The sequence below is a fragment of the Pleurodeles waltl genome, chromosome 3_1 (genome assembly GCF_031143425.1).
Source record: "Pleurodeles waltl isolate 20211129_DDA chromosome 3_1, aPleWal1.hap1.20221129, whole genome shotgun sequence".
Lineage (NCBI taxonomy): Eukaryota > Metazoa > Chordata > Amphibia > Caudata > Salamandridae > Pleurodeles > Pleurodeles waltl.
Genome location: NC_090440.1, coordinates 1,581,172,344 through 1,581,197,995, shown reverse-complemented (window position 1 = coordinate 1,581,197,995; position 25,652 = coordinate 1,581,172,344). Strand labels below are relative to the sequence as shown.

The window sequence follows — 25,652 nt, the reverse complement described above, 5'->3', positions numbered from 1 at the left end:
CAGCCCTAAACTGTTCACCTACAAATTATTGTTGTCCTATTATTCAACGGAAGCAGTCTCTATCACACAAAAGTCCTAGGCTAGAAACCGTGTCCTTAATAACCTGGAGGGAGGTGGTCACATTACTTGTGATACCGGAGTACTAGACATAAAGGAGTACCAGACAGCTGCTCAGCAGGGCGTCTCCTTTTGGGACAAAGCGTCAAGGTAGAGGTCACAAAGCAAAGACAATAAAATTAGAAAGAAGAAAACAAAACAAAAAAACTTACCCGACCCGCTGCATCGCTGTGCTTCACCGCTGTTCTGGCTACACTCATTGTGGCCAATCCTAAGGCTGCTTGCAGCATGAGAGCAGTGTTAGGATTAGTCGGAGCGCCCTATCTTTTCACTCCCAGGCAGACTCGGAGCCTGTGCCTGCTGTCTCCAACCCAGCAACACAGCTCGGGTTGGAGAGAGCTCAGTGCGCATGTGTGTTTGGCCGCCCTGAGACAGCTGGCCAAACACACATGCGCACTGAGGGGAGTGCATCTCCTCCCTCCCCCTGCTTGTCATCCTCCTTGGCCCGCTCTTTGAAAAATAAAACGATAATAAACATTGTTAATTATCGTTTTATTTTTCAATTTGAGCTGCTGCTGCTGACGAGGGAGTGACGCTCCTCATTAGCGGAGGAGCCGCTGCTGCTGCTCGGGTAAGGATTGATGACATTGTGGGAGGTTAACACTTGCAGATGGTGGTGGTAGCTGTGTTTTTACTGCTGCAGAACTCTGGATAGTCTGTGGTTTCAGTTAGAGATGAAGGGACAGGAATCCGTGCTTATACTGAGAATTACAGACTTCCCACTGTGCAGATATAGACACCTTTCACTTTGTAGTTTTAGCAAAGTATACGTTGCTCTATTTTCATCATCACAGTAAACAATAGAGGCCCAAAATAATTGAGAAAATATAGATAAGTTCAAAAATGTTAAGTAAAAGTCCTGTAGCTAATGCAGTATTAAGATACTTTGTTGTCACTTGATACGTTCTGCCTTCTAATAAGCAGCCCCAGAGGATGGCTACTTATGCTTATGGATAAGTAATCAAAAAGTGTGTGGTCAACCTTTTTAGGTAGTAGTTGTGCACAGGTCACAATTTTAAATTTCTGAAGGAAACGATGCAGAAGATCTGTCGGGTACATCTTTCAGACTTTGAGAGCACTAAGTGCTAGAATAGCCTGTCAGGAAATTGTTTAAGAGCTTATCACTTCGTTTCAGGGATCCGCTAGATCGGGAATAGGATTCTGTCCTGTCAAGGCTAGCTCATTAGAAAGATGTAAAATAAAGTCTAGGTGTTTGACATTAGACGATAGCAGAGACGTTACCAGAAGACCAGAGGATCATATCCATTTTATCCTTCTGGGGTTGATAACATGAGTACCATTGATGGGTGCAGAAATAAATCAGTCATATCGCTGACACTTCGCTTTTGAAGTGCACAGGTGCTTTATAAATGCAAAATGTTTTGTTTCACTCTGGGAGATTTGACACGATGCCTCCGCTGAATGTTTTATCCTGGATCATAATCTAATGCAAAATGTGTCATAGTGAAGGTATTTGGAAGCACCTTGCTAACCAGAAAATGGGTCACTAAAATGAGTATAAATTATTGACGCAGTCTCACCACTGGTATCTATTTGTGTGCATTCCATTTCACTGTTTTCAGTTCATCCAAGTCTTTTAAGACAGATACATACCACGCCGTAGACAGTCTTATCCCTACCGGAAAGAGGAGGATGAGGAAACTGCCAGGTCATAACCTCTCTGAACAGGAATTCAGCCACCCAGACCAGTATTGGGCTTCTTTGGTGAAATGCACCGAGGGTTCCTGGAGCACAGTGATCACGGGACTCAGGTTCAGGCATGACCATTGCACCTAGGGCGACTCACTTAGCAAAAAATGTCCATGTGAGAGCTAGAAATGGCCTCATCTGAAAAAAACTACAAACTGTCAGTGTGTATATGAAATGTAAAACAGAATGATGTGGAAGTCCAGGTACCCATTGTGTATCTTGTTGCCTCTTTTAATTACAAATGTAGGTTTTGTTTATATTTCAAGGTATATAATTAAGCATGTTGGACTTCTCATGTACAGGACCTTCTACTCCAAAACAGGTCTTTGATTGAGAAAGGTTCCAAAATGCTGCTTTCAGAAGTGACAGTTATTGCTCTCAGCTGTTTTACCATCGATCTGTGGTGCACAAGTCCGAGAAAAACACAAAAAACAAGACAGGCCAAGTGCAGCCGCCATAAAAAGGACGTGGAACAAATATAAGAAAAGCCAGCAGATGTGGCCTCCAGTGTGCTAAGACTGCAAACATAATAAATTTTGTTTGCATATTATTATATCCTGTATGTATTTATTATAATTAAGAGTCCCGCACGCCATAACCCATGCTCCACTCTTTATTTTACTGTTCTTAGCATGCATGCAACACAAGCGGTCCTTAGTGGTGTGATGGTTGAAAAAGGTAGCTGGATCACATAGTGCGAATAAAGCAGACTTACATCTTCACCTGCGTCCGCCTCTTCTTTACAAAGTTGCCGACCATCTTCCATACAGTTTACTGTCTTTTCGCACGGGAGTTAGTGCACTTTACCTGCACGCTCTTTAAGTGCTGCTTTCTGACGGTGGTGGTTAGTACAGATCTCCTTTGCTTTTGTGTACGATATCAAACACATAACCACAGCTTTGTATGATCCAAGATGCAATGGTCAGGTGGAGAAAATTAGTGGAATCCTTAAAGAGCGTGTGACGTGGTCAAGAACAAGTTTCTTTATTTGGAAGGAGTTTCTTTGGGTAAAGTTATGGATGTTTTGAATTACACCTCACAGTGCTAATGAGAGTAGTCTGTTTAAGTAACTTAAAGTTAGGGAGCCTGTTTCTAAATTGTGTCCATAGTGGTTTAAAAAGCAGATAAAGTGTAGTAAAGCAAAACTTCCTTATGAAACAAGCATTTGGAACACTATATAGAAAAGCAAGACTATTGTGAGCCTCAAACAGTTATCTCAACTAGCAACACTCCTGCTTCAAGCTCACATTACACTACTTACCCTTCTACTAAACAAAACAACACAACCACTAACAGACCTTTTCTAAACTGCCAGCTCATAAATGCTCGATCACTCTCAAAAAACAAGCACCACATCTACGACCTGCTCACAGACACACAACCTGACTTACTATTCATTACTGAATCCTGGTTGGGAGATGACATGGCACCAGTGTTGCACGAAGCCGTTCCTCCAGGCTATCAAACCATCTCACAAAACCGTATAGGCAAGAGAGGAGGTGGACTAGCTATTATATTCAAACAGGCAATGAACCTCAGTAAAACAGACAACATCTCCATACAAGGTTGTGAAGCCCTCCTTACCAGATGCCACCCTACTCCAACTTCCTCCTGTAACTTTCTCCTCCTTTACAGACCTCCACTTAACAACTCCACTTTCCCAGATGCTTTTCTTGACACAGTCTCAAACCTTATTACACTATACGCCAATCTATGCATTCTTGGGGATCTAAACATTTGGTTTGACAAACCCAATATGCCCCATCCAAAAGCTATCACCACTGGCCTACTCGCATTGAACCTACATCAGATTGTACACAATCCCACACACATCGCTGGTCACATCCTAGATGTCATTTTTGCTAAGCCTGACCTCGTTACTATACATAGCATCACACCAACCAACTGGTCAGACCACCATATGATAACTTTCCAACATACAACTCCAGAAATCAACACACCCCACAACTACTTACATACATACACCTATCGACCATGGAGCAAACTCAATTTGGATCTCTTAGAAACACAACTAACAGCAAACACAGATCTAGATACAATTAATTCTGTACCAAAACTTTATGAGTGGCTACAGGAAGCTTTTGATGTCCTAATACCACTCAGAAAAACTAAACACAACAAAAGAAAACCAACACCTTGGAGAAACACAGAACTTAAAAAGATAAAGCAACAAATCAGAAAGTTGCAGCGGACCTGGCTCAAAACAAACAACAGTCAAGACAAACTGCAGCTACACAAACTTAACAGGATATAAAGATCATCAATCAAAAAAGCTAAAAAAAGATACTACTCAGACAGAATTCAAAATGCTCAATCTACAACCAAGGAATTTTATAAAATTCTCAATGAATTTCGAAAACCTACATGCATGGAAGGAAGTCATCCCACCACTCAAGATTTCACAAACAAATTGGCAACTCACTACACAACCAAGGCAGACACATTGGACTCCTATTTAAAACAGAAGAAAAACATCAGCACCAACCCCTTTCCTAAAATACCCTTTAAGAATAAACCATCCCAACCTCTACAGTCCTTCAAACAAATATCCCAGGATGAATTTATGGATTTGGTCAAAGCAAGCAGACCTTCTGGTTGCCCTTTTGACCCTTGCCCACCACAAATCTTCAAGAACATCCTGCTATCTACTTCTGCTGCCACACCTGTAAGAAGAATCATCAACAACTCTTTAACTTCAGGAACCTTACCTGCAGACCTGAAAAAGGCATACATACGACCTTTATTAAAACAAAAAAACAAACCTAGACCCGCAAGACCCCAACAACTACAGACCAATCACAAATGGACCTTTCCTGGGTAAATTGATAGAAAGAGCAGCATTCGCCCAGATGTCACAATTCATTCAAGACAATTCTATACTTTCAGACTTCCAAACTGGATTCCGCCCAGGAAGAAGCACTGAATCGGCACTCATAGCAATCTGGGACGATCTTAAAAACACAGTCGACCGAAATGGAGTTGCTGCACTACTTCTCTTGGACCTCTCAGCTGCCTTTGATACGGTTGACCATGACACCCTAACTCAAAGACTCCATGAAGCCGGCATACAAGGGATTTCTCTCGACTGGATTACTTCCTATCTTCAAAAAAGAGCGAATATCATCCACTCGCCCCCCTTCTCGTCCGAACCCTACTTCACAAAAGCAGGGGTCCCCCAAGGGTCAATCATCTCACCTTTGCTTTTCAACATCTACATGATATCTTTACCATAACTGATCAATGATTTCCATCTCACATGCTACAACTATGCAGATGACACACAAATACTACTTAAATTAGAAGGCCCCAAAAACATTGAAAACTCACAAATCTTCAGTTGCCTCAGAGCCGTTGATCAGTGGATGACCTGGAGCTATCTCAAACTAAATACCTCCAAAACAGAAATACTCATATGTGGTGACTGGAAACATTATGACCCTCTGTGCATCTGGCCTGACGATCTCAGACCACCACCTCAATTATCCAAGGAAGTTAAAAACCTAGGAATCACCATGGATTCCAAGTTAACTATGAATGCCCAAGTAGACAAATTAGCACACACAAGCTTCATCACCTCAAGGACTTTACGACGCATCTTCCCCCACCTCGGATTTCCACACAAGGTGCAAGCTACTATCTCGCTTGTACTATCCAAACTGGATTATGCCAATAGCCTCTACCATGGATCATCGCTATCTGTTATGAAAAAAAACACAACGTATCCAGAATTCCGCAGCCAGGCTACTACTACATATAAAGCTGCAAGCCCACATCTCCCCTGCCTTGAGAGCACTACACTGGTTACCCGTTGCCAGAAGATGCACTTTCAAGCTGCTTTGTATCACCCACAAAGCTATACATGGAACAGGACCGCTGTTTATCAGAAAGAAAATTACCAAATACATCCAACAAAGAACCCTCCGCTCAAGATTGGCACCCCGCCTTAGAACACCACCATACAAGAAAACGACTATAGGTGGTACATCCTTCTCCGTCCAAGCTGCCAAACTATGGAATTCATTACCCCCAACTATAAGAGCCACAGATAACTTTCTTGTCTTCAGAAAACTACTCAAGAGTTGGCTCTTTCCTTCATAACCACCTTTTTCAAACAGTTATGAACTGCATATGCCTATGTGGATAAATATTTTTTTTCAGATTATATGTATATTTCTATTTATTTATAGTTTCTTTGGAAAATATGTATTGCTACTATGTCACAACAATAAAATACACACACACACTCTTTAAACCTGTCTGACTAAGTATTTTTTACCCATGATTCTAATTATGTATTGTATGTGCGTATGTGTGTGTATTCGTGTGTGTGTGTATATATATGTATGTATGTTTATATGTTGTTTCTGTGCTTGGCATATTCGTGGATCATTGCATGGCTCCTGGGTGGGTTGTTATACTAGATATCTATGAATTCCTGCTCTCATCTTACCACACTTATCTACTCATCACTCTTATGTCATGTCTCTATCAAACTATCCTCCATTCTCACTCTGACTCATCCCAAATCCCTTCTACCACTTTCATCTCCTAAATATCTCTGCCTAAGCTCTTCCCTCAACTTCCACATCTAACTCACCAAACCTCACTCTACCTCTGTGACCTCCCACACAACCCTGCTAAATTCTCCTGCATTCATCTCACCCTGCTACTATGCTCTCCCTAACCCTTCCACATACTCTTCCCCCTCCGCCCCCCTTTACTCATCCCAAGCCTTTTGGTTGAGTAAATGAAGGATATACTCCCAATTAACACTTCTGGATTTCTTTCCTCCTCCACCCCTCCATTACTCCAGTCAATCTAACTAACAAACTCTCCTCTCCACGGCTCAAATTAACTCATAATAATACTAAAACTGTACTCATTATCTAACGATACTAATCCATCACTAATTCTTGTTGGGTTCCAGAGTAGCGTGCTACTCATCGAAAAGCGCTTCGACGCCTCGTCAGGGGTAGTAAGCGCTATATAAATACGATTACAATTACAATTTGCAATGCAATGGGTCTCGCGTTCGCTCGAGTTAGAGCTATTAGCGTTGGAAATTCCTAAATGGACTTTTCTTGCCTCATAAATTGAAAATGAAAATTAAAACAGTTGACATAAGCGAGCCAATTCAAAGCACCATGGCCTGCATGAGCGCAAAGGAGAGACACAAAAAGAAAAAGAAGTTTGCTCGCAGTCGAAACGTATCCACAATTGTGCAACTATCCATGTAAAAGCGTCAGTCTGCAAGGCGATAACAAAACTGACCCAAGGAGGGACAAACTAAAGCATTTACCAATGATAACAAATGTTTTTTGAAAGGCAAGCCCATGAACGAGTGAACGTGATGGGTGCAGTTAAAAGCCCACAATGCTTACTACAGGTCAAAGTGCTTGTGCACTCAACCTAAAAAGATTGCTGACATTGAGATCAGAAAACAACAAAAAAAGAAGGAGCAGTAGGATAAGTGGAATTCTGTTCCTGTTTCCGATATTGCAGTGGGCGATTGGGTCAGAATCAGAAAAACGTGAATGATAAAGAAAGGATATGCTAATTTGGTAAACCCCTGAAAGTTTTTAATGTTAATCTGCAAAGTGTTGTCTTTCAAGATGGTTCAGTTTGGAATTTGAGAAGAGTGTCGAAATGCAAGCAAATGAATATCATTGATAGAATATCCATGATGAGCCACATGGAGAATGTGTGTTCAGGTTGCAGGAAAACAATCTGATTCTGCTTATGCGGATTGTGGGACCTTTGATGTTGGAAGTGCACATGAACAATTTGGCACAGATAACTTGTCGGGTGCTCCCTCATCCAATTCGTTGCTGAAGTCACCTGACGGGACCTTTGATTTTCGGATAAAAAGTAATACCCGAACTTGGATGCCTATCTGTAAAACTGAAATTATTTTTGTAATTCCATTATCCCTCAAAATGATAAATGTGTTAGTGCTATGTATCTCTTGCTGAATATTTCTTTTATGTATCTTTATAAACTTCTATTAGCGCACCTTTCTTTTACCTAAGATAAACTTAAGAATAATTGTCTTAAGTATTACTTTATTATTATATATATTTTTGAAGGGAACGTATCTCCTATATCCTGTATGTACTTATTCTAAATAGTTGCCCCACATGTGATATCATGCGCACCATTCTTTATTTATCCTTCTTAAAATAGTTGCAGTGTTGATGAGTGATGGCACAAACCTTGAGTTAACATAGCAGTTCCTAGAACCAGGATACTCTGCATAGCCCTGTGTAAATGTATGTTTCTCATGCACCTCTGACCCCTTTTGGCAAAAGATTTTAATTGCAAGCCAGGTGGGCAAGGTGTAACAGGTAAAATTTTGCAGAAGCCTGTCATACCGATGAGACTTTCAGCAGGACTCGGGAGGTGGAAGTTAGGCAGAAAAAAGGCCTTACTCTCAGAGGACCCGTGGACGAAGGCCTCCTTTTGTTTGGGAGGCTGGATGATTTTTGGTAGTTACAGGGTAGCTTCTTTTGCTTTCTCCAGGCCGTAGCACAGGACCATACCTTGTCAAACACCAGAGAAGAGTGGGGGTTCTTTGAAGGACAGGGTGTGATTACCCCAGCAGCCATGTGCTACAACTGAATTGCCAAAATGGCTAGAAGCATTTTGGATCAGTATTAGGCCTTTTTGAAACTTCAAATATGCTGGCAGGATTCTCAAATTTAGTGCTACATGAAATTCAGAAAAACTTCTTGAAATTTTGTTACACAATTTAATAAGTAAGCGTGCATAAAATGACTTACGAGAAATTAGTAGGAGACAGGTTTGCACAGAAAACGTCTTCTAGCAGTATGTATGAGGTGGTTCGGTGGCGTAACGAAACTTGAGGGGGCTCCCCTGCAAAGAATATGGAGGGGCCCTCCTCTGGACACACTCGGGAGCTCTCATGCCATGGTGCTGCGCTGAGGGGGCTTCCTGGAGCTTGGGCCCTCCCCACACCGCGAGGGTTGCGGGGGCCTCTGTTACACCTCTAAAAAGCATACTTGGCTAAGTCTTTTTTGTTAGAAAATTGCTTGCTGTGCAACCCTGGGACACTATAGATAGTAATAACACTATATAAATCACATATTATAATTTGAAAAGAATTAATACATTTTCTTCCTCCACCCTGGCTCCCCCTACCTGCATGTCTGCAAAGACCGCATTTCTAATCGATAATTGTTCTTTCCCCAGGAAGTTTAAATGCCCCAGACCACACATAACTTCCTGATATGTTATAATGTTTACTAATGGAACAAAAAACCTTCCGAGTATCCCGTCTTCATGGTTGTAACTAACTTTCGGTGCGCTGAAGTGACCGACTGAGTAATATTTAAATCATTTGGAACAAAATATCCTGCTCACCAGCAACAAAGGTGCACCCTCTGTCACTGTGTGAGCTGTTTATTCCTGCTTGGTCAGGTGAAGTAGTAGTTTAAAGAGGACATTTTATATGTAGTGCCTTTGTTATTTGGATGTCAGCTTTTTTTGCCCATAAATGTGGCTATGAGATTCTTGCTTTCTGCATATATTTACAGATTGCATTTGGAGGAGACCATCTTCCTTTATGTGCTTCATGGTTTCACTTCTTATTAATACTTGGGTGGCCCAAGCGGGTTGGGGGGGGGGGTGTCTAGGTCGTGTGCAGTGATATAATTACGAAGCAGGGTGTAATATGCAGTAAATGCGCGCTGATGAGTCCATTAAAGCGTATTTAAACTCCTGCTCAAACAAATTTAGCAGGTGATGTAAGGGGTAGACCTGATTTGGAATGCTGTTTTGGATACAAGCCTAGAAATGAGTTTGCCAAAAGTTAAATCTTCGTTTAAACTTGGTAATATGATCCCGAGTGGTATCCTGGAAGGGCAAGACTTCCATCAGCTACTGCCAAAATACAAACCAGACAACCACTGGAATGCAGTGTCAAGCTATCCCTGCGACATTTTTGAAGGACTAGCATGATAAAGGCCTTCTCCTAATACAACACAGTTGTTTCTGGAAGTAAACAGTGTGACAGGCAAATCCGTAGACATTACAGTGGAGTGTGCCCGTGAGTGTGTTTGCTTGAGCGGCGGAGCCTGACTGTGACCGTGAAGGAATTCAAACACTTGTGAGGGTTTATATACAATGTTTGTACTTCGACTCAATTGGTTGAAAGCCTTCTTAGCTCTTTCTGTTTTCTTGATGTTGCTTGACAGGATTGTTCTTTCGCCCCCCCAGGTTTGTGCAGAGAAGCAACGTTTTGAAAAATTGATGGAGCATTTCAGAAACGAGGACAATAACATCGACTTCATGGTAAGCAATGCTCCCTGGAGTGTGTGACAAACATCGACAGTAACATTGATTTCCTCTCTAATAAACATGATGTAAATATTCTTTATTTTTCTTCAAGATTCCCACCGGTGACGGTAAACGGCCAAAATGTGTGTCATTATTTTATTGCTTCTTGTTGGTAGGCAGGAAGTGATTATTTCTTACCTCTGAGTAAACAGCATTGCTTTTGTTCTTCACTATATGTCAGTTTTTACCAGTCTGGGGGCTAATAAGCAAATGAGTATTTATCGTTACTCAATTTTTTAGCATTCAGGGCACTGTGCCTTTCATGCCTGAGGCATCAAAAAGGAAACGGAGAACTTCCAAAAATTGCATGATACATTATATGTCATTCTGCTGTTGCTAATGTTAGCAACATGGAGTCTGAGAACCAGCATCAATTCTAAGGATTGGGGTCGGCACTGGAAATATTGACTAGGGACTATCCCACACAATCCACTGTCATTTTTGCACACAGACCTTCCCCAGAGCTGATAATGTCACTTTGATCACTGCCAGTGAACAGCAATAGAACAACTCCATCTGCTATCTGTTCTGCAAGTGGACAGTTCAGTGCCTGTAACAAGCGCCCGGTCAGATCCATTGATAGCCATTTTTCTCATTTGAGAAGATATCAGGCTTAAGATCCAAACTTTACGTTTGTGTCACAGAGGCAATTTAAGAATAGATTAAACATACAGGATAAGGCACCTGAGTCAAAATGGAAGTATATGTCCAGTAATTAAAAACGCAAAAATACTATGTTAATACTGTTCCTGGGTGCTGGAGGCTATATAAAGCCATTGGTTCACTAGTCGAGTCTGCATGTTACATCGATCCATATTTTGCTTTCGTAGGTTAAGTGGCCTTCGTCAGGAGCAAAATATCCCTAAACAATATTCATAGTACTTTTGTGTTTTGAATGTTATCAGGGTGATCCGCTTTAAAGAGGTGGAGTTACACACTAAATCATTTTAACTTGTACTCTATCCTTACAATATGAAGACCTCCCTGAACCAAGTCAAGCTCGCCCAGGTGTACCAACATTTTAGGTGAGAGATCCGGTGATGAAGCATGTCATGAGACATCCGTGGGTGCAGATCCCATAATAACCCTAGTAAGGTGTCCTATCAGGTTAACATGTACTTCATCTTGCTTGTTTGGGCTTTGGAAGATAAGGCGCACCTCTTTTCTCGTTATTTCATCTTGTTGATGTTATGCAATTTATGAATGCACAGCTCTTGAATAAAGCTGCAGCATAATGAGTCTTCTAGCCATAATCTCTGCATTGGTTTTCAAGGCAGACAGCAAGTATGGTAGCTGCAGGGCTATTTTTTGTTGTTTTTTCAGTGATGCTATATTGCACAAAGAATGACTATTCAGTTGAACAACTACGGTTTTGCTTTGACCGTTATCTACTATATTGCCTTTGATGATTCTGTTGCACATTTCTGGCATCATCCTTGATTCAGATCCCCACTCACTATCAGAATCTTTCCGTAGTTTAGTTTAAGAATTATTCTTCAATGGAATGCCCTTGAATAATGCCCTCTTCCCGGACTCTGGAAAGTCCACATATTATTCCACTTTTGATGAACTGGGCAACAACCAGACATTTCTGTGATGATGAACGGGACATAATGAATTGAGGTTTGCCTGAAAGGAGACTTCAGACAAGTTCAGTGGATGGGCCCTGTCAGATGGAAAAACAACATCCAAAGTAATTTGCCTTTTTTCCTGTAGGCATGGTAGTCTCCTTCCCGGCCATCAAATAATAACTTTCTCCCCACTCGCCAGCAGACACTACTGTGGTAGCCAAAGCAAGTGCTGGCAGAAGTTCTGCTAAAAAAATCTCCTTTTTACTACCAGACTCTAAAAATCCCTCCATGTAGTGATCAAAAGCATCAGGTGCTCCGGATATTTGGTCCACGGGCTCCATAGTGCTTGTTGCTCAGTTACCCCGGTACAGGTAGATCTTCAGATAAAGGCAAAATAAACTAACCTTATGCCTGATGAAGGCATACAGCCAGAGAGTGCATTAAAATGCAAAGCTGCGCTGTGCCTTGATTCAGCCCTCAGTCTTGGATTGAACTAAGCAACGTATGGCTGAGGACTAAGATAGTGAGGTTTTCTGTTTTAATGCACAATCTCATTCTTTTTTTGGTTGGTGTTAGTCATTCATTTATTTAATACTTATTTTTTCAGATTAAATAAAAATGTATACAATTCAATACAGCATACAATAAACAATAATCGAAGCAGCTCGTCTGTGGACTTTAGCAAAAGCCATACACACTTTCCATCAGCCAGCACATTTATCCAAAAATGTTATTACCAAATGACATTTTCCAAATGTATTTCCATTAACACCAAACTCAGTGCTTCTTGAGTATTAAAGAGTCCACTCTTAGTTCCTGAAATTTTCGACTGAATGATCACAGCGTTTTTCACTGTCATATTTTCTTTTGTTTTTTTCTTACACTAAACTGGCCTGAGTCCAATGTGTCGAGATTTTTGGCAAAAACTAATATTCTTCCCGGAAGAGGGAATGTGACATCTGTAGGTACTTGTGAAATAGACACCAAATATTTAATGATGGCAGAATCAACTCCAAACAGCACATACATAAATTGCACCAGGCAACAATACACTCTCAACCTTTCTGAGGAACTATCGTCTTAAGTTCTATCTTGGGAAACAGGCAATGGCCATAATAGTGCCATTGAATTCTTGTGTTTTCCTCTGCTAGCTTGATGCTGATGATCTGCAACAAGCACACTATCGATCTTTGACATCACTTTGATGTCCTAACATCTCTTTGAACTTTGGACCATGTTTTTCACTGGGGAGTGGTAGCCTGGGGTTGGGGGGGGGGGGCTCTTCTCATAATAGCTAGCTGTGGTGCTTCACATACATCCATACACTGTGACTCTCCCTTCTAAAGATTACACAAATTGTCAAATAGTCTTAACCTAGGTCTTGCTCTTAGTCACACAAGTTTTTCTTTCCAGCCTTCAGCTGTTGCAGGAGCACTTGTCCCAAACAGAATGGCCTGACCTGCAAATTGGTCTGGAGCTTCATTTGACTCCTAGTCAGTCATTCTAAAAAAAAGTTTTCCCTTGTTCTGGAGCACACAAGTCTCCCATCATGCAAACACTTATGAATTTGGAAGCATTTCACTGAGAAAAACTCCAAGATGAAGTTGAGGAAAACCCTTGATGTCCATTGCTGCCTTATTTGTAGGGGATTATCCAGCTCCTGAGAAAGCTTAAGCCCAATATGTCTCCTTTGTCTTTCTGTATGAGGCTCTATGGTGGGATTTCTGTTTTCAGTTTGAAAGCTGTAAATCTTTCATACATGGCTGAGAAGAATCCAAGTCTGATATAAACGAACCCACATGTCCTTGTTTGGTCCATGTTCTCAAGAACTCCTCAAGCCAATGCACTTGATGGAAATGAAGCTTGCCACGCTAAATTGAATCCAGGCGTCACATCTACAAAGGGAATAAGCGAGCTGGAAGTGAGTGGGCCTGTTTGTTTACATCATAATTTTTCTTTCGTGACAACGTTTGTGGTGTCTTTTGAATCAAAAGATCACTTTATCTTTTCTCTACATCTCATTTGATTGTTGTAAAAAGGTGACTTCACAAGCTAAATGTGAAAAGGGCGTCATATTTTATTTGTTTCAAGTTGAACCTTTCCGAGAACTGGTCTGTGTTTGGAAAAAATCTGAATAATGCACGTTTGATATAGGCAGCCCGAGTATTATTAATTTATAAATGAAAAAAGGCTGGCATATTCCCAGTATCCTTAGCAATATATATGATTCCCAACCGATACGACTATTAGTTTTTAAACACAACTGATACGTGTGTAAAAATTTGCCATTGTGTTCAAATGTAAAATTTGTGTTTTGGAACCCAATATTTACGGTCATTTTGCTGAGCCATCTGTTTCCCTCTTACCTGTTCTCAGCTCTTTGTGTATTTGGCTGTCTTTTAGGTGGCGTGCATGCAGTTCATTAACATTGTCGTCCACTCTGTTGAAGATATGAATTTTCGAGTTCATCTGCAATTTGAATTTACAAAACTGGGACTGGATGAGTATTTGGATGTGAGTATCTTTTAATAGTAATCACCCTTCCTTCCCTGGATGAATATATTAATTATATATTATATTAATTGTATATATTATTAATTATATATTATAATAATAATATTATATTAATTAATTATATATAATCATTCCTCTTTGTTGTCCATATCTAGATCTTTAAAAACAAGCCCTTTCAGGACTATTAACTAAAAAGGTCTATTTAATAAATGATGTCAGACTAGGAGCCACGCCCCAAACTGACATCATCAAATGGAACATTCTACAATGCCTTTTATTGGTGAGTGTTAGCAATGCAGGACCGGCCAAGGAGTACTTGTCTTGTCTCCACACTGGCTGGCCTTTTAAGGATGTTGGGAGCTGGATAATAAAATGGCGCCTTTTTTGGTGCAGGTGTTTCATGGTAGGTGTGGCACTGAGCGTCCAAGGCTCTTTACCAGCACCGGTGTGACATGATAGGTGTAGTATGGAGTCCTAGTGTGTATATAATACCTGTGCCACTAGTGTTTTACGATACAGTTATGACATGATGCGTACAAGGGAGGCATGTGTTGCGCGTGTAATACCATCTTGCTCTTTCCTGGCCCTGATGTATCATGATAGGTAGAGTGGTGCAGACCCCCATCATGGTGGCACGCTATCACTTCAGCAGACTCACTAATACACACTAATACTTTGAAGTTACCCTATTTAGACTCTACTGGTAATTTTTTCTTAATTTAATGACATTTAATTGAATTTAATGAACTGTAAGTTAGGGTTAGCATTATCATGAGGGATAGGACAAGGCTTACTTAATTTAGGCTTGATATAAAGTGTTACTTAAAGTGTTATTTTTTTAATTTACAATTTCTACAGGGTTACTATTACATTAGGGTTAGAGTAAAGCTATCTTTCTAAATAATAGTTATAGAAGTAAATGTAATTAATTCTGGGTTAAGGTTAGATTTAGGGTTAGTGACAGCCGTTATGAAAGGGGGTGGAAGTTATGGTAGGTTGGACTATTTGTATCAAAGTAGTTTTCGTATCAATGCAACGGAAATTAAGTCAACCTAATAGCACAGCGAGGTAAAAGTATTGAAATGATGGCATTGCACAGTAATGGTTGCTGAGGGAACGGTACCTATGACGTAACCATTGCCATATGTATTTTCTGGCACAGGCAGTGTCATGGTTGGTTTGATACAGACCAAGTGTACCTAAAATATTCAGTGTTCTTTTTATGGCACAAGCGCAGTGCAGACACATTATGGCAAGTGTGGTATACCACCCATGTTTCTCATCGCATGTCCAGATATATTTTCTGCTCCTGCCATATCTGCAACATTATAGGTATAGCGCAGAGTCCCCAGTCCCCATAATGCACCCTTTGCTTTATTTACCATTTCCCCTTCCCAGCGCAGGTGTAATGTAATATGATGTGATTGGATTGGTACCAAACACTCACTACTCAAGGAATGCGCCGTGCCCTACTTGATTCCTAGCGCTGGTGTTTGATGTCCGTGGCACTCTTCAGCAGAGAACAGCAGTTCCAAAAAGTACTTACAAGACTTAGTGCACACGTTAATAAAAACCAGACCAAGTGCATTCATTGTTTCAACTCCAGTAATATATTGCGGCACACAACTAAATTCTTCTAAAAATAAGTATAAAACCGGTCCATAATATTGGGTATCTTTGTTGGTTCAAGATCTGGTAGTCTGCATTGAATTGTTTGCCTACAGGACTCAGTATTGCATCTGGTTCTGACTTTTAGAAGCTGAAACACACGGAGAGTGACAAGCTACAAGTCCAGATTCAGGCATACTTGGACAACGTGTTTGACGTGGGTGCGCTGCTCGAAGATGCCGAAACCAAGAATGCAGCCCTGGAAAGAGTTGAAGAACTGGAAGAAAATATTTCTCATGTAAGTTCACATCAGAAAGCCTTTTTTTATTGTTTATTGCCAAAGTCTTCTGGGAAATCCAATCTTGCCCGGCTTTAACAAACACTACAATCTGCTTACTTATGGAGAGAGGAGCTTCACGTTTAATATCCTGTGTAGACCCCTTGATGGGTTTGGGGACTGCAACAAGATCATCTAAATGGGTGGAATTATGGTAGACAGTGCCAGGTTGAAACTTTACAAAGTCCTTTCCTGCTTGCTGACTTCATCACCACCAAAGCCGAAAATATCATTGTCAACAGATGGCTGTCTTAGGAGCTCTTTTGTCTTTCTCTCTATGCATTTGGTTGTTTGGGGAGCATTTCCACCCTCAATTGACATATTTTTAATTATACTTAGAAACTTACTTTTAATCAAGGAAAACACTCCCTTCTCCAAAGAGAAGCTGGCACGTACCAAACTAACCTTCTCTGCACTCTTTTCAGCTGGGCCCTCTCCTTTCTCTTCCTAGCATCTAAAAGCAGGGAGACTGGCCTGCTCTTCTGGATACACTTGCACAAGCATAGATTTATAAAAATCGTAGCCAAATTGTGTGATCTTAGTCAAAATAAGTTATTTTACTGGTTCTTATGTTCTTGGGTTGAAAGCACATTGAAGGAATTTGGTTCAGAGTTTGCACTTTGCAAAACCTTTTTGTCTATGGTTTAATAGGCAATGATGTTGCTCCAACTACTACAACAGTCTTGGCCAAAAGTAGGGGTAAACAAAGAAAACTCACGTGTCATGGTTCACTTGAGGCATCATCAGGGCAGAGGAGGAGGCCATGAACGTATCTAAACTTCACTTTCAATAAATGTTACTCACTACAGTGATTTTCATACTAAAGTAAAACATCTCCAATTATTGAAGAAACACTTTCAAATTTTAAAGTCTTTATCATAAGTTTACACAGCTTTTTTGCATAATTTATTTGCCAGTTTGATAGCTTGGATGTCGCACTGGTTCATGGATCCAGACTGAACCCCTGGCTTCCCTCTCCCCATTAATTTGCTGGCTTGCCTCCTTTGCTTCTGCGTGAGAAGAAGCCCCCTCCCCCCCTTTTAGCTGCATGACTGGGGTTCTTTGCATGATATTAAATGAATGCCATTGGCAGTGTGACAATTGCCACTTTCAAGTATCAGAGTTTAGATTTGTCACAAAAAATCAAATTAAATGAATTAATTAGAAGCCTGAACTCATATGGAAGGTTTCTTTGAGGAATACATGCTACAAATTATCCAGCAGCAAATCTAACTACCGAGATTATTTGGTGGTGTTTCATATATTGAATTGTCTGATTATGTTGACACTAGTAAGTCCATTAATGAGTTAAACTTCTACAAGATTTCAGTTTGAATATGTAGCCATGTAGCTCAATAGCGCATATTGCAAAGATCCATTTATTAGTGCATTGGTTGTTGCTTTTTTTTTTTTTTTTTTTTTTACAATAGAAAAAACTGTGTTAATATTTTGACAAAGTAAGTAAAAATGAACGGAGGATTCTTACTGCTGCAAAATAACACAGTCCATTGCAAGAATAATGGTAAAATCGAACACCATTGCCATATATGGTAAGGATCTAAATAGCACCCCCTGAAAATTAACAGCACATGAGCAGTTCATGTAACCCTGTTCATGGAGTTCCACATAATTGGTAAAACACATTGTACTGATTTTATTTTAGTACAAGTCCAGATGCTTTCATTTATCAGGCGTTGTCAAAGAAATACATTTTGCAAGACGTATAAATCTATTTCCATTTAAAGTGAGCATTTTTGTAATTGTCGAAACAATAAGCAACCCTCCCACACTTCCCGTGTCTGGCAAGCGCCTTGAAGCAAATAAGTCATGCATTGCTCGTTATACACATCCTACAAATACAACATTCGAGTAATTGCCACTGACAAAATGAGGGATAATTTTCCAGTGCCATACACATGCATGTTAAAAACCGAAATATATTCTGTGCTTAAATAATTTTCAAATAATTTCGCATTCGGAGTATGGTTGGATAAAAAACATGCAATAAATATCCTTGTGTTATTTTTGTGCACTACTCATAGCTGTTACTGGTTTCTTTTCAAAAACGATTATTATAATTTCTGCGAGGATCATGTAGTGACTAGAATTAGTGTAAATATTGGATATTACAAACATCTCCAAATATTGTGACCACTCTGTCAAGGTAGGATTGATCCCACAGTTTGCTACACTGTCTGCTAAGTTGACAGTATTCACAGTTTCACTGAACACCTATATAAGGGTTTATGGTGGCTTGAAACTGCTAGTTGGTGGTTCTGTGGGAATTAGATCAAAGATGATCTCTTCGTAAACTATTACCATATGATGGGGCAGTGGTAGTTGGCTGGTCACAAGGAGATTGACAGGCCCTGTTAGAAGAAGTTGCCTCGGAAATGTAGGCAGAGTCCACTCCTGTCTGACTCTGTCTTTAAGGCTTCCCAGGCACGCCACTTTCTGTGGAAATCTCAAGATTTGAGCAAAGGCCAGTCTTCCTCTGAGAGGTACTTCAAATGGGCGTGGGACCACAGTGTGTTGCTGGATGTGGTGGGTGGAGGTGGACTACTTAGGCTCCTGAGCATTATATGCTCCTTCTGTTCTAGGAAGTGGAGAGGTGTGGACAAGGCTTTGCTGTGCTTGTGCCTGCAACCCTTGTCAGAGCAGGTGTGGGATCACATCCAGTAAAATTGGATTAGGTGCTACTGGACTTGGCATTTCTGGATTGGTGACATCTAATCTGTTGTGATTGGGTTCAGCGGAAGCCCAAACAAAGGACGTTCAAAGCAGTACAAACTATGAATCCAATGGTTTCTGCATTTTAAATGAGTGAATGCTCTGGAATCAGTATGATCAAGACTATGTTGTGTTTTTCAACCTTCTTGCTTCTCAATTGTGCTCATCGCTCTACATACACTAAGCACAATCACTAGGTGGGTGGTATTTTCCTTTTATCTTTAAAACATATGCAACTGACAAAGACCAGAAACGTTTGGTGAATGGCTATTTAAACCTTGCAATTTGTTTTGCTTAATCATTGTGATAATTTAAAACAATCTGCTTTGCAATGCATTGAAAATTAATCTGCACTGTGTGGGATTATGTGATTACTGTTGGTACAGATGGTAAAATTGATAACACCATATGTACCTTGTAAAAAAACACCCATGATCTAAATCACTAGTTGTTGGGGGTAGATGTCTTATGCTGGCATTTGCGATACCTCTGCCAGGCATTTCTCGCAGACTAGCTTTTAATAGGGACTGAGTCTGAATAATTTAGAGAGTAAGCATGAGCTATTTAGATGTTTCTTTGTTAGGGCCATACTTTAAATTACACTAATAAAACAAATAATAAATGGAAAAAAATATTAAATTAAACAATTACACATTATTAAAGTAACCTGTACCTCACCATTCCTTACTTAGACCACACCTACCCACATTACATCGGTCTGGATCTAGTCACATTTTGACCTATAGTCACATTATTCTAAATGTTGTGCTTACACTGGAGATATAGCAGGCAACAATTTGTGGATGGCTTGCTGGTGTGTTACGATCTAACAAAACTTTTTCATGATTTTAGCTGTCTGAAAAGCTGTTGGACACGGAAAATGAGGCCATGTCAAAAATTGTGGAACTGGAAAAACAGCTTATGCAGAGGAACAAGGAACTGGAAGTTGTCAGGGTGAGTTTGACTCACTGGGGAACATGATTGTACACCAGTGTCACAATTACATTTTCTGCCTTACCAAGAATATATTTGCAGATTGAACATTTCTCAACTTGTGTCGAATGCCAAAAATATTTCCACTTATTAAATGTAAGAGGAGTGGTGGAGAACATATAGCCCAATTGTGTAACAATGCAGCTATGTTGGGAAGGTAGCGTGCAGAGTATGTTACAGTCTTTATACAATTATTATCCACGTGCCACGACCACATCTGTACTGTCAAGGGGTGTGCAACTACATATTGAGAATGAAGAATATAATTATTTACCTCTTACAGAATTTGAATTTCAGTTTATGCAAAACCCTTTGCTGCCACTAGAAGCATGGAGTGTATCTTGGTGGAAACCAGAAATAGCAACATCTGTCACACCTATATGATGGTAACATTGTTCAGTATGTTGAACGTCCGCTGTACAGACGTGTGGATAACTTGCAGGTCACTGGTTGAAATTCTGTTAATGTCTTCACAGAATGTTATAATCGCACCACCTAATTGAATAAGTTATATTGAGTTGATGATGCATACTATTAAAATCAAAGACATTGTAATATTGGATGAATTCAATATTCATTTCGGTAGAAGGTGCAATGAAATTTGGCTGCTTCTGTCATAATTATTTTTCCATAGTTTAATAGCTATGAGTTGTTTTTATCAGCAGAATAAAAAAAAACAGTCATCTGGTTACCTGAAATCATTTGCAGTTACACTCTTTGGAAAACAAATAGTAACTGCTCCATTAAATATCTGGACCTGTTGATAGATAACCTTATAAGCCCTCATTACCGCTGGCCCACAAGTCACAACTAAGGCACTAACTCCAGTTACCATTAAAATCAGGACTCCTGAGATTTGTGGTTATTATTACATAGCTGAAATATTTACTTTTGAAAACCTTGCTGCAATGTTTATCGGAAAAAGTGTCTGAAAAGAGTCCAAATGTGCATATCAGGTGTGTAAACCTCAGACTGTGCATAATATGCCTTATTCCAGGCCGAACGGGTATTTTCTGCCATCATCTGTAGGAGGGGCCGCATCATATCCTGTGTTCTAATGTGGTTTCAGTTGTCATTTTCATCGATGGTCTTTTCTGCAGGAAGTTTACAAAGATGCGAACACCCAAGTTCACACCCTGCGAAAAATGGTGAAGGAGAAGGAAGAGGCTATCCAAAGGCAGTCAACGCTGGAGAAAAAGATCCATGAACTCGAGAAACAAGGGACCATTAAAATTCAAAAGAAAGGGGATGGCGACATTTCAATTCTGCCAGTTTCATCATCTGGGTCTGGATCATCCAGCTCAAATGCAGGTGGTGGTTCTTTGGGATCTGCTGCTGGAGATGCTTGTTCTGCAGGGCTGCCCCCGCCTCCACCACCAATGTCTCAAGGGTCAGACGCAAGTAAGACATTTAAAGTCTCTCACACAGATAGAAAATAGGCAACATGATTTAGTGTGCTGAAAAAAGATTGTGCAGAAATCAGGTAAACCGGACTGTTTTTTTTGTTTTTGTTAAGACAACAGCATGTCCTTACAGAATTATCAAGGCAACTTTATACACATATATATTTTATAGATTTACATTTTGTTTTTGAAGCGCTGGCCTAAGTAGTTTGAGGGTGCTCAGTACTATAACAATGCACAGCAAATGCCATTGATTCTTAAGCATGCTCAACGTAACATGATAAAACACCTGTGCCGGTCCTATCCTTCTTCCTAATGAAGATGCCATTGCAAATTCCGAAAGGAACTGCAGAGACCTGCATTGTCGTTCCATGGCCATCTCGAGCGGTAACAGATGTTTGACTTGGCCTTGTAGAAAAATACAATATTTCATTAATTTCCTGTATTCCCTAGTGCATCCATTCTGAGTTTTTTTTGCTTCTTGAGATCTAAGCCCTTATTAACGTTTTATTATGAAACTCCCCATGTAAATAGTCTTTGACAAGTCATTGATCAGGGTGGCAGAAGGAGCGGGCAAAGTAGGCTCTTATTCAGTTCTTAGCTGAAAATGTGGTAGAAACGACAGATTACTTCAGCCTAGTTCACACTCAGCAATAATTTATGTCATTGACATTTAAGGTCAGATTGTTGAATATGGGTAAACTATATGACGTAGTTATATAAATTGGAGGCCTCATTCTTAATTTTTTTATACTCCTCCCAGTAAAATTGACTATTGCTGATAAAAGTGTACTTTAGCTAATGATTTTCAGAAGTTTGATTAGCATATTTTTACTCCTTCAAAAAGGAACCTAGAACTACAAACAATCTGCCAGTGTTGTGGAGGTTCCAAAGTACTTTACTGACAGGCAAAGGTGGTGGGAGTAAGACTGGTCTATGGTAGACGTGGCACTGTAGAAGCCAGACAAAAAACACAAAATCATAAGGTTGGAAATATTCCCAAACATTTTACAGCTCGTTCTCTACCCTGGAAATGCTAGTAAAATTACCCTGTAAAGGCAGGAGAAAGTTTCTTTTCTGAAGTGTGAAGGGGAATGCAACACCATTGTATTTCATGTGGGTGTAGTTAACCGGTTATTAGCAGAGTAACATCATTTCCAAAGCAAAAAGATGTGCCAAGGCACATTTCTGCCATCCATGCCCAAGTGCATTGTTTTGTGGTCTTTCCTCAAGAAAGCCTATGGAGAAATTGAAGCATGCTTGGAAAATTATTACTTGTAGGCTCCAGATGATATTTGTAAGCACTCAAAACTCACACTTCTACACAAATCCTATGCAGAAATCTGTGATTCATAGATTGTAATTTTTGTACAAAATCTTAGTAAATTATACCCATAATCTGTAAAAGATGGTGGAGAGGGGATGGGTTTTTTCGCAGAGTATGTGGGTGTATGTGTTTGGGTTTGTGTATATATGCAACACATTCAAAGTGAAATAGAATAGTATCAATAAGTGCTTGTTTTTTTTTCTTGTTGAAAATATAATTTATATGTTCTTGCTAGTGCTTAATGGACCAATGACAGATCCTATGCCACCACCTCCACCGCCTCCTCCACCGCCACCACCTCCTCCGCCACCGGCCCCTCCTCTTCCAGGTCCAGCTGCGGAAGCAGCACCAACTGCACCAACGGCCCCACCCCCACCGCCTCTACCACCAGGTGCTCCGCCTCTTCCAGGAACAGCCTCCCCAACAGTCATCTTTAACTCAGGGCTAGCAGGTAAGACCCCAGAGCAATCTTTTTCTCCGGTTCCATACAGCTGTCCATCTGTTTGTTACATGTTCAAGGATGTATACTTCAATTTCCAGCACAATTGAGGTTTATCATTTGCAAAGAAAGTATTTTATGAGATCTACTCAAGCAAAATGGAGGTTACTTTAGTTGTGTGCAGTATGATTTTACTTGATTCAAAGCAATAAATAATACACTCCACTCAGTTATATAGAAAGTGTATAAACAGTGTATGTTTAACTACAGAAGTTAACTTGTCCCCCCACCCTTTGTAAGAATGCATTATATAAAATGTGGAGCACCACAATGATTCTCAAAATCAGGTATGGAGATCACAAAATAATCAGAAAAGTGCAAGTAAATGTTTTAAGATATTCATTTTGCACACTTTTATTTTATGATTTTTCTGTTCCACACTAGGAATTTATTAGAGACTTAGGATGTTTCACCTATTTCAGGATAGCAATTTAATGCACTTGCCTTCTTCCTTCTGAGTTCAGTACTGCTTCTTGTGATCGAACAAATGCATATTCCCACCTCGAGAAGAGATAATATATTGTAGGATGAGAAATGCTAATTTTCACAGAATTCAAACTCCTTTTAAAACACTTAACTTGTTTTCAGTGCTGTACACCGACTGTGTATGTTAGTTATAAACGTTTTAAATATTATAACAGTGAGTCACAGTTTGAGTACCAAATCTGAGACAGATAGGATGTCTGACATTTTACATAACATACGATTTGCAAAAGTCTTAAAAAATATTTCTGTAGTCTGAATTGTGAAAATACGTATCCTTTGGGTTATTCTTCTTCAGGCTTGAGAGGGTGAACGGGGGTAGTTTGTTTTGAAAACATTTTATACGTTTTTTCATTAACATTCAAGAAAGTAGTTTTCTGAATGTTTTAGATATGCTGATAGAATCTCAAATAATTAGGTAAGGAGTGTTATGTATTGGTAAATTCTAAAAAAAAATAAAAAAAATAAAAAAATAACAACTTTCCTCTAATTAGTTTCACTGCATCATACATAAGAATACCCACACATTAGAACATTTCTGCATTATCTCTAGTTCCAGTTGGCGATATAAATGTTTACTCTAGTCCTTCTCTGTTTATTTCAATTTTCCGCACTTTCACAGTCTAACTTTCTAAATGGGATTTCCACACATCCTGTTATAAAAACTACTGTTTCTGGTACTTTTAGGTTAACCTTGTCATAAGTAAACAATAGTGTGTCAACTTGGGTACCAATTAGATTATGAGAGATAACTAATCCGGCACACAGCAGTGGTGCACTACCCGGACACGCCCCTTTGACACTGTAAACACACACATGTCCGTATAGGCACTGTTTAATTGTAAGGTGCTTTTGTTATGGCAACATGTTTGTCTTATACCTAGCAGGACAGCAGCAACGCCCATTACTGTCAGATTTGCTGGTTGATATTTCCTTTATCTTCAAGTTTGATATTTTAGTCTGAATTCCTAAGATCTTTAGACTTGAACTTGATGCAGGTTAGTGGAAATGTACATTGATTAGAGAAGGGTGCGTGATTTTCTTATAAAGTATCACAATTGTAAATATTCTCAAAACAGGTTGAGCGTATTTACAAAGCGCTTAAACAAATGAAATGTTACAAAAAGGTACATGTAACACACAAGTGTTTGAAACGTGTTTAAAATACACTAACAGGTTTCAGATGCAGAATGACCCGCTCTTGTTCTGGGTTGTGAAAAAAAATTTGTAATCCCTTTGCACCCTGCTTACTTTGTTATAATTCTAGTTCAACTGAGTTCTATGGAAAGAGAGTCCAGTATTACATGTGGCCTTATCGTTTCTAACTCTAGTGTATACCAGCACAACATGGCAGCTGCACATTTGTAGTCAGGAGGCCATTTTGTTTTATTTGATCCACCCAAGTTGCCGTTACATCAACCTCAAATGACTACTTGAAAAATGTGAACAGCTATGTAATTGTGTTTTTCTCCCCTGTGAAACTGGTAGGCTGTAGACTGGTTTTGGTAAATTATCTGGTAAATGCCACTGAGTACTCTGCTACGTGCATGTATTTTTATTGTGTTTTTGAATTTACTTGAATCCGGAATTTTTTTTAAATCACTTTCCAATAGATCAGGTGCTTCTGCAGGTTTCACGTACAGTGCTTTTGAAATATTACTATTAGTGGTATACTGCAAAGTATTCTTGCTGGCATGCCCCTGGTGTGACCTCATTTTAATCCAGGGTGTGTTTATAAGATTATCTGTAACCTAATAATTGGACCTCGAAAAAGTGTGGTTAAGAGCAATCTGTTAGAGAAACTGTCATTCTCCATAACACATTGGAGGCAAAGTTACCTCCATCCACTCTCACTAGTACCCACTCGGCAACAACTGGCCCGCCCTCTGATTGGACATGTTAGAATTGTATTACTATATTTTGACAGTGTTTGTGTTATATTCACCTTTAGTATTCCTTGGAATTCAACAGTGAGTTTACCACT

The 25,652-nt window shown here is 39.8% G+C and overlaps 1 protein-coding gene across 6 annotated transcripts in view; it reads left to right on the top strand.

The window, feature by feature from the left end:
- Positions 1–25,652, top strand: part of FMNL2 (formin like 2) — a 469,979-nt gene that overhangs the window by 375,762 nt on the left and 68,565 nt on the right. For all 6 annotated transcript variants that reach the window (XR_011201574.1, XM_069225173.1, XM_069225177.1 and 3 more), the window contains exons 10-15: positions 10,084–10,158; positions 14,178–14,288; positions 16,045–16,194; positions 19,816–19,917; positions 21,057–21,357; positions 22,922–23,137. Coding sequence is in view for 5 of the 6 variants with exons in the window: in XM_069225173.1 (XP_069081274.1) it covers positions 10,084–10,158; positions 14,178–14,288; positions 16,045–16,194; positions 19,816–19,917; positions 21,057–21,357; positions 22,922–23,137 (955 nt within the window). In the remaining variant the exon portion in view is untranslated. The remainder of the gene's footprint in view (positions 1–10,083; positions 10,159–14,177; positions 14,289–16,044; positions 16,195–19,815; positions 19,918–21,056; positions 21,358–22,921; positions 23,138–25,652) is intronic.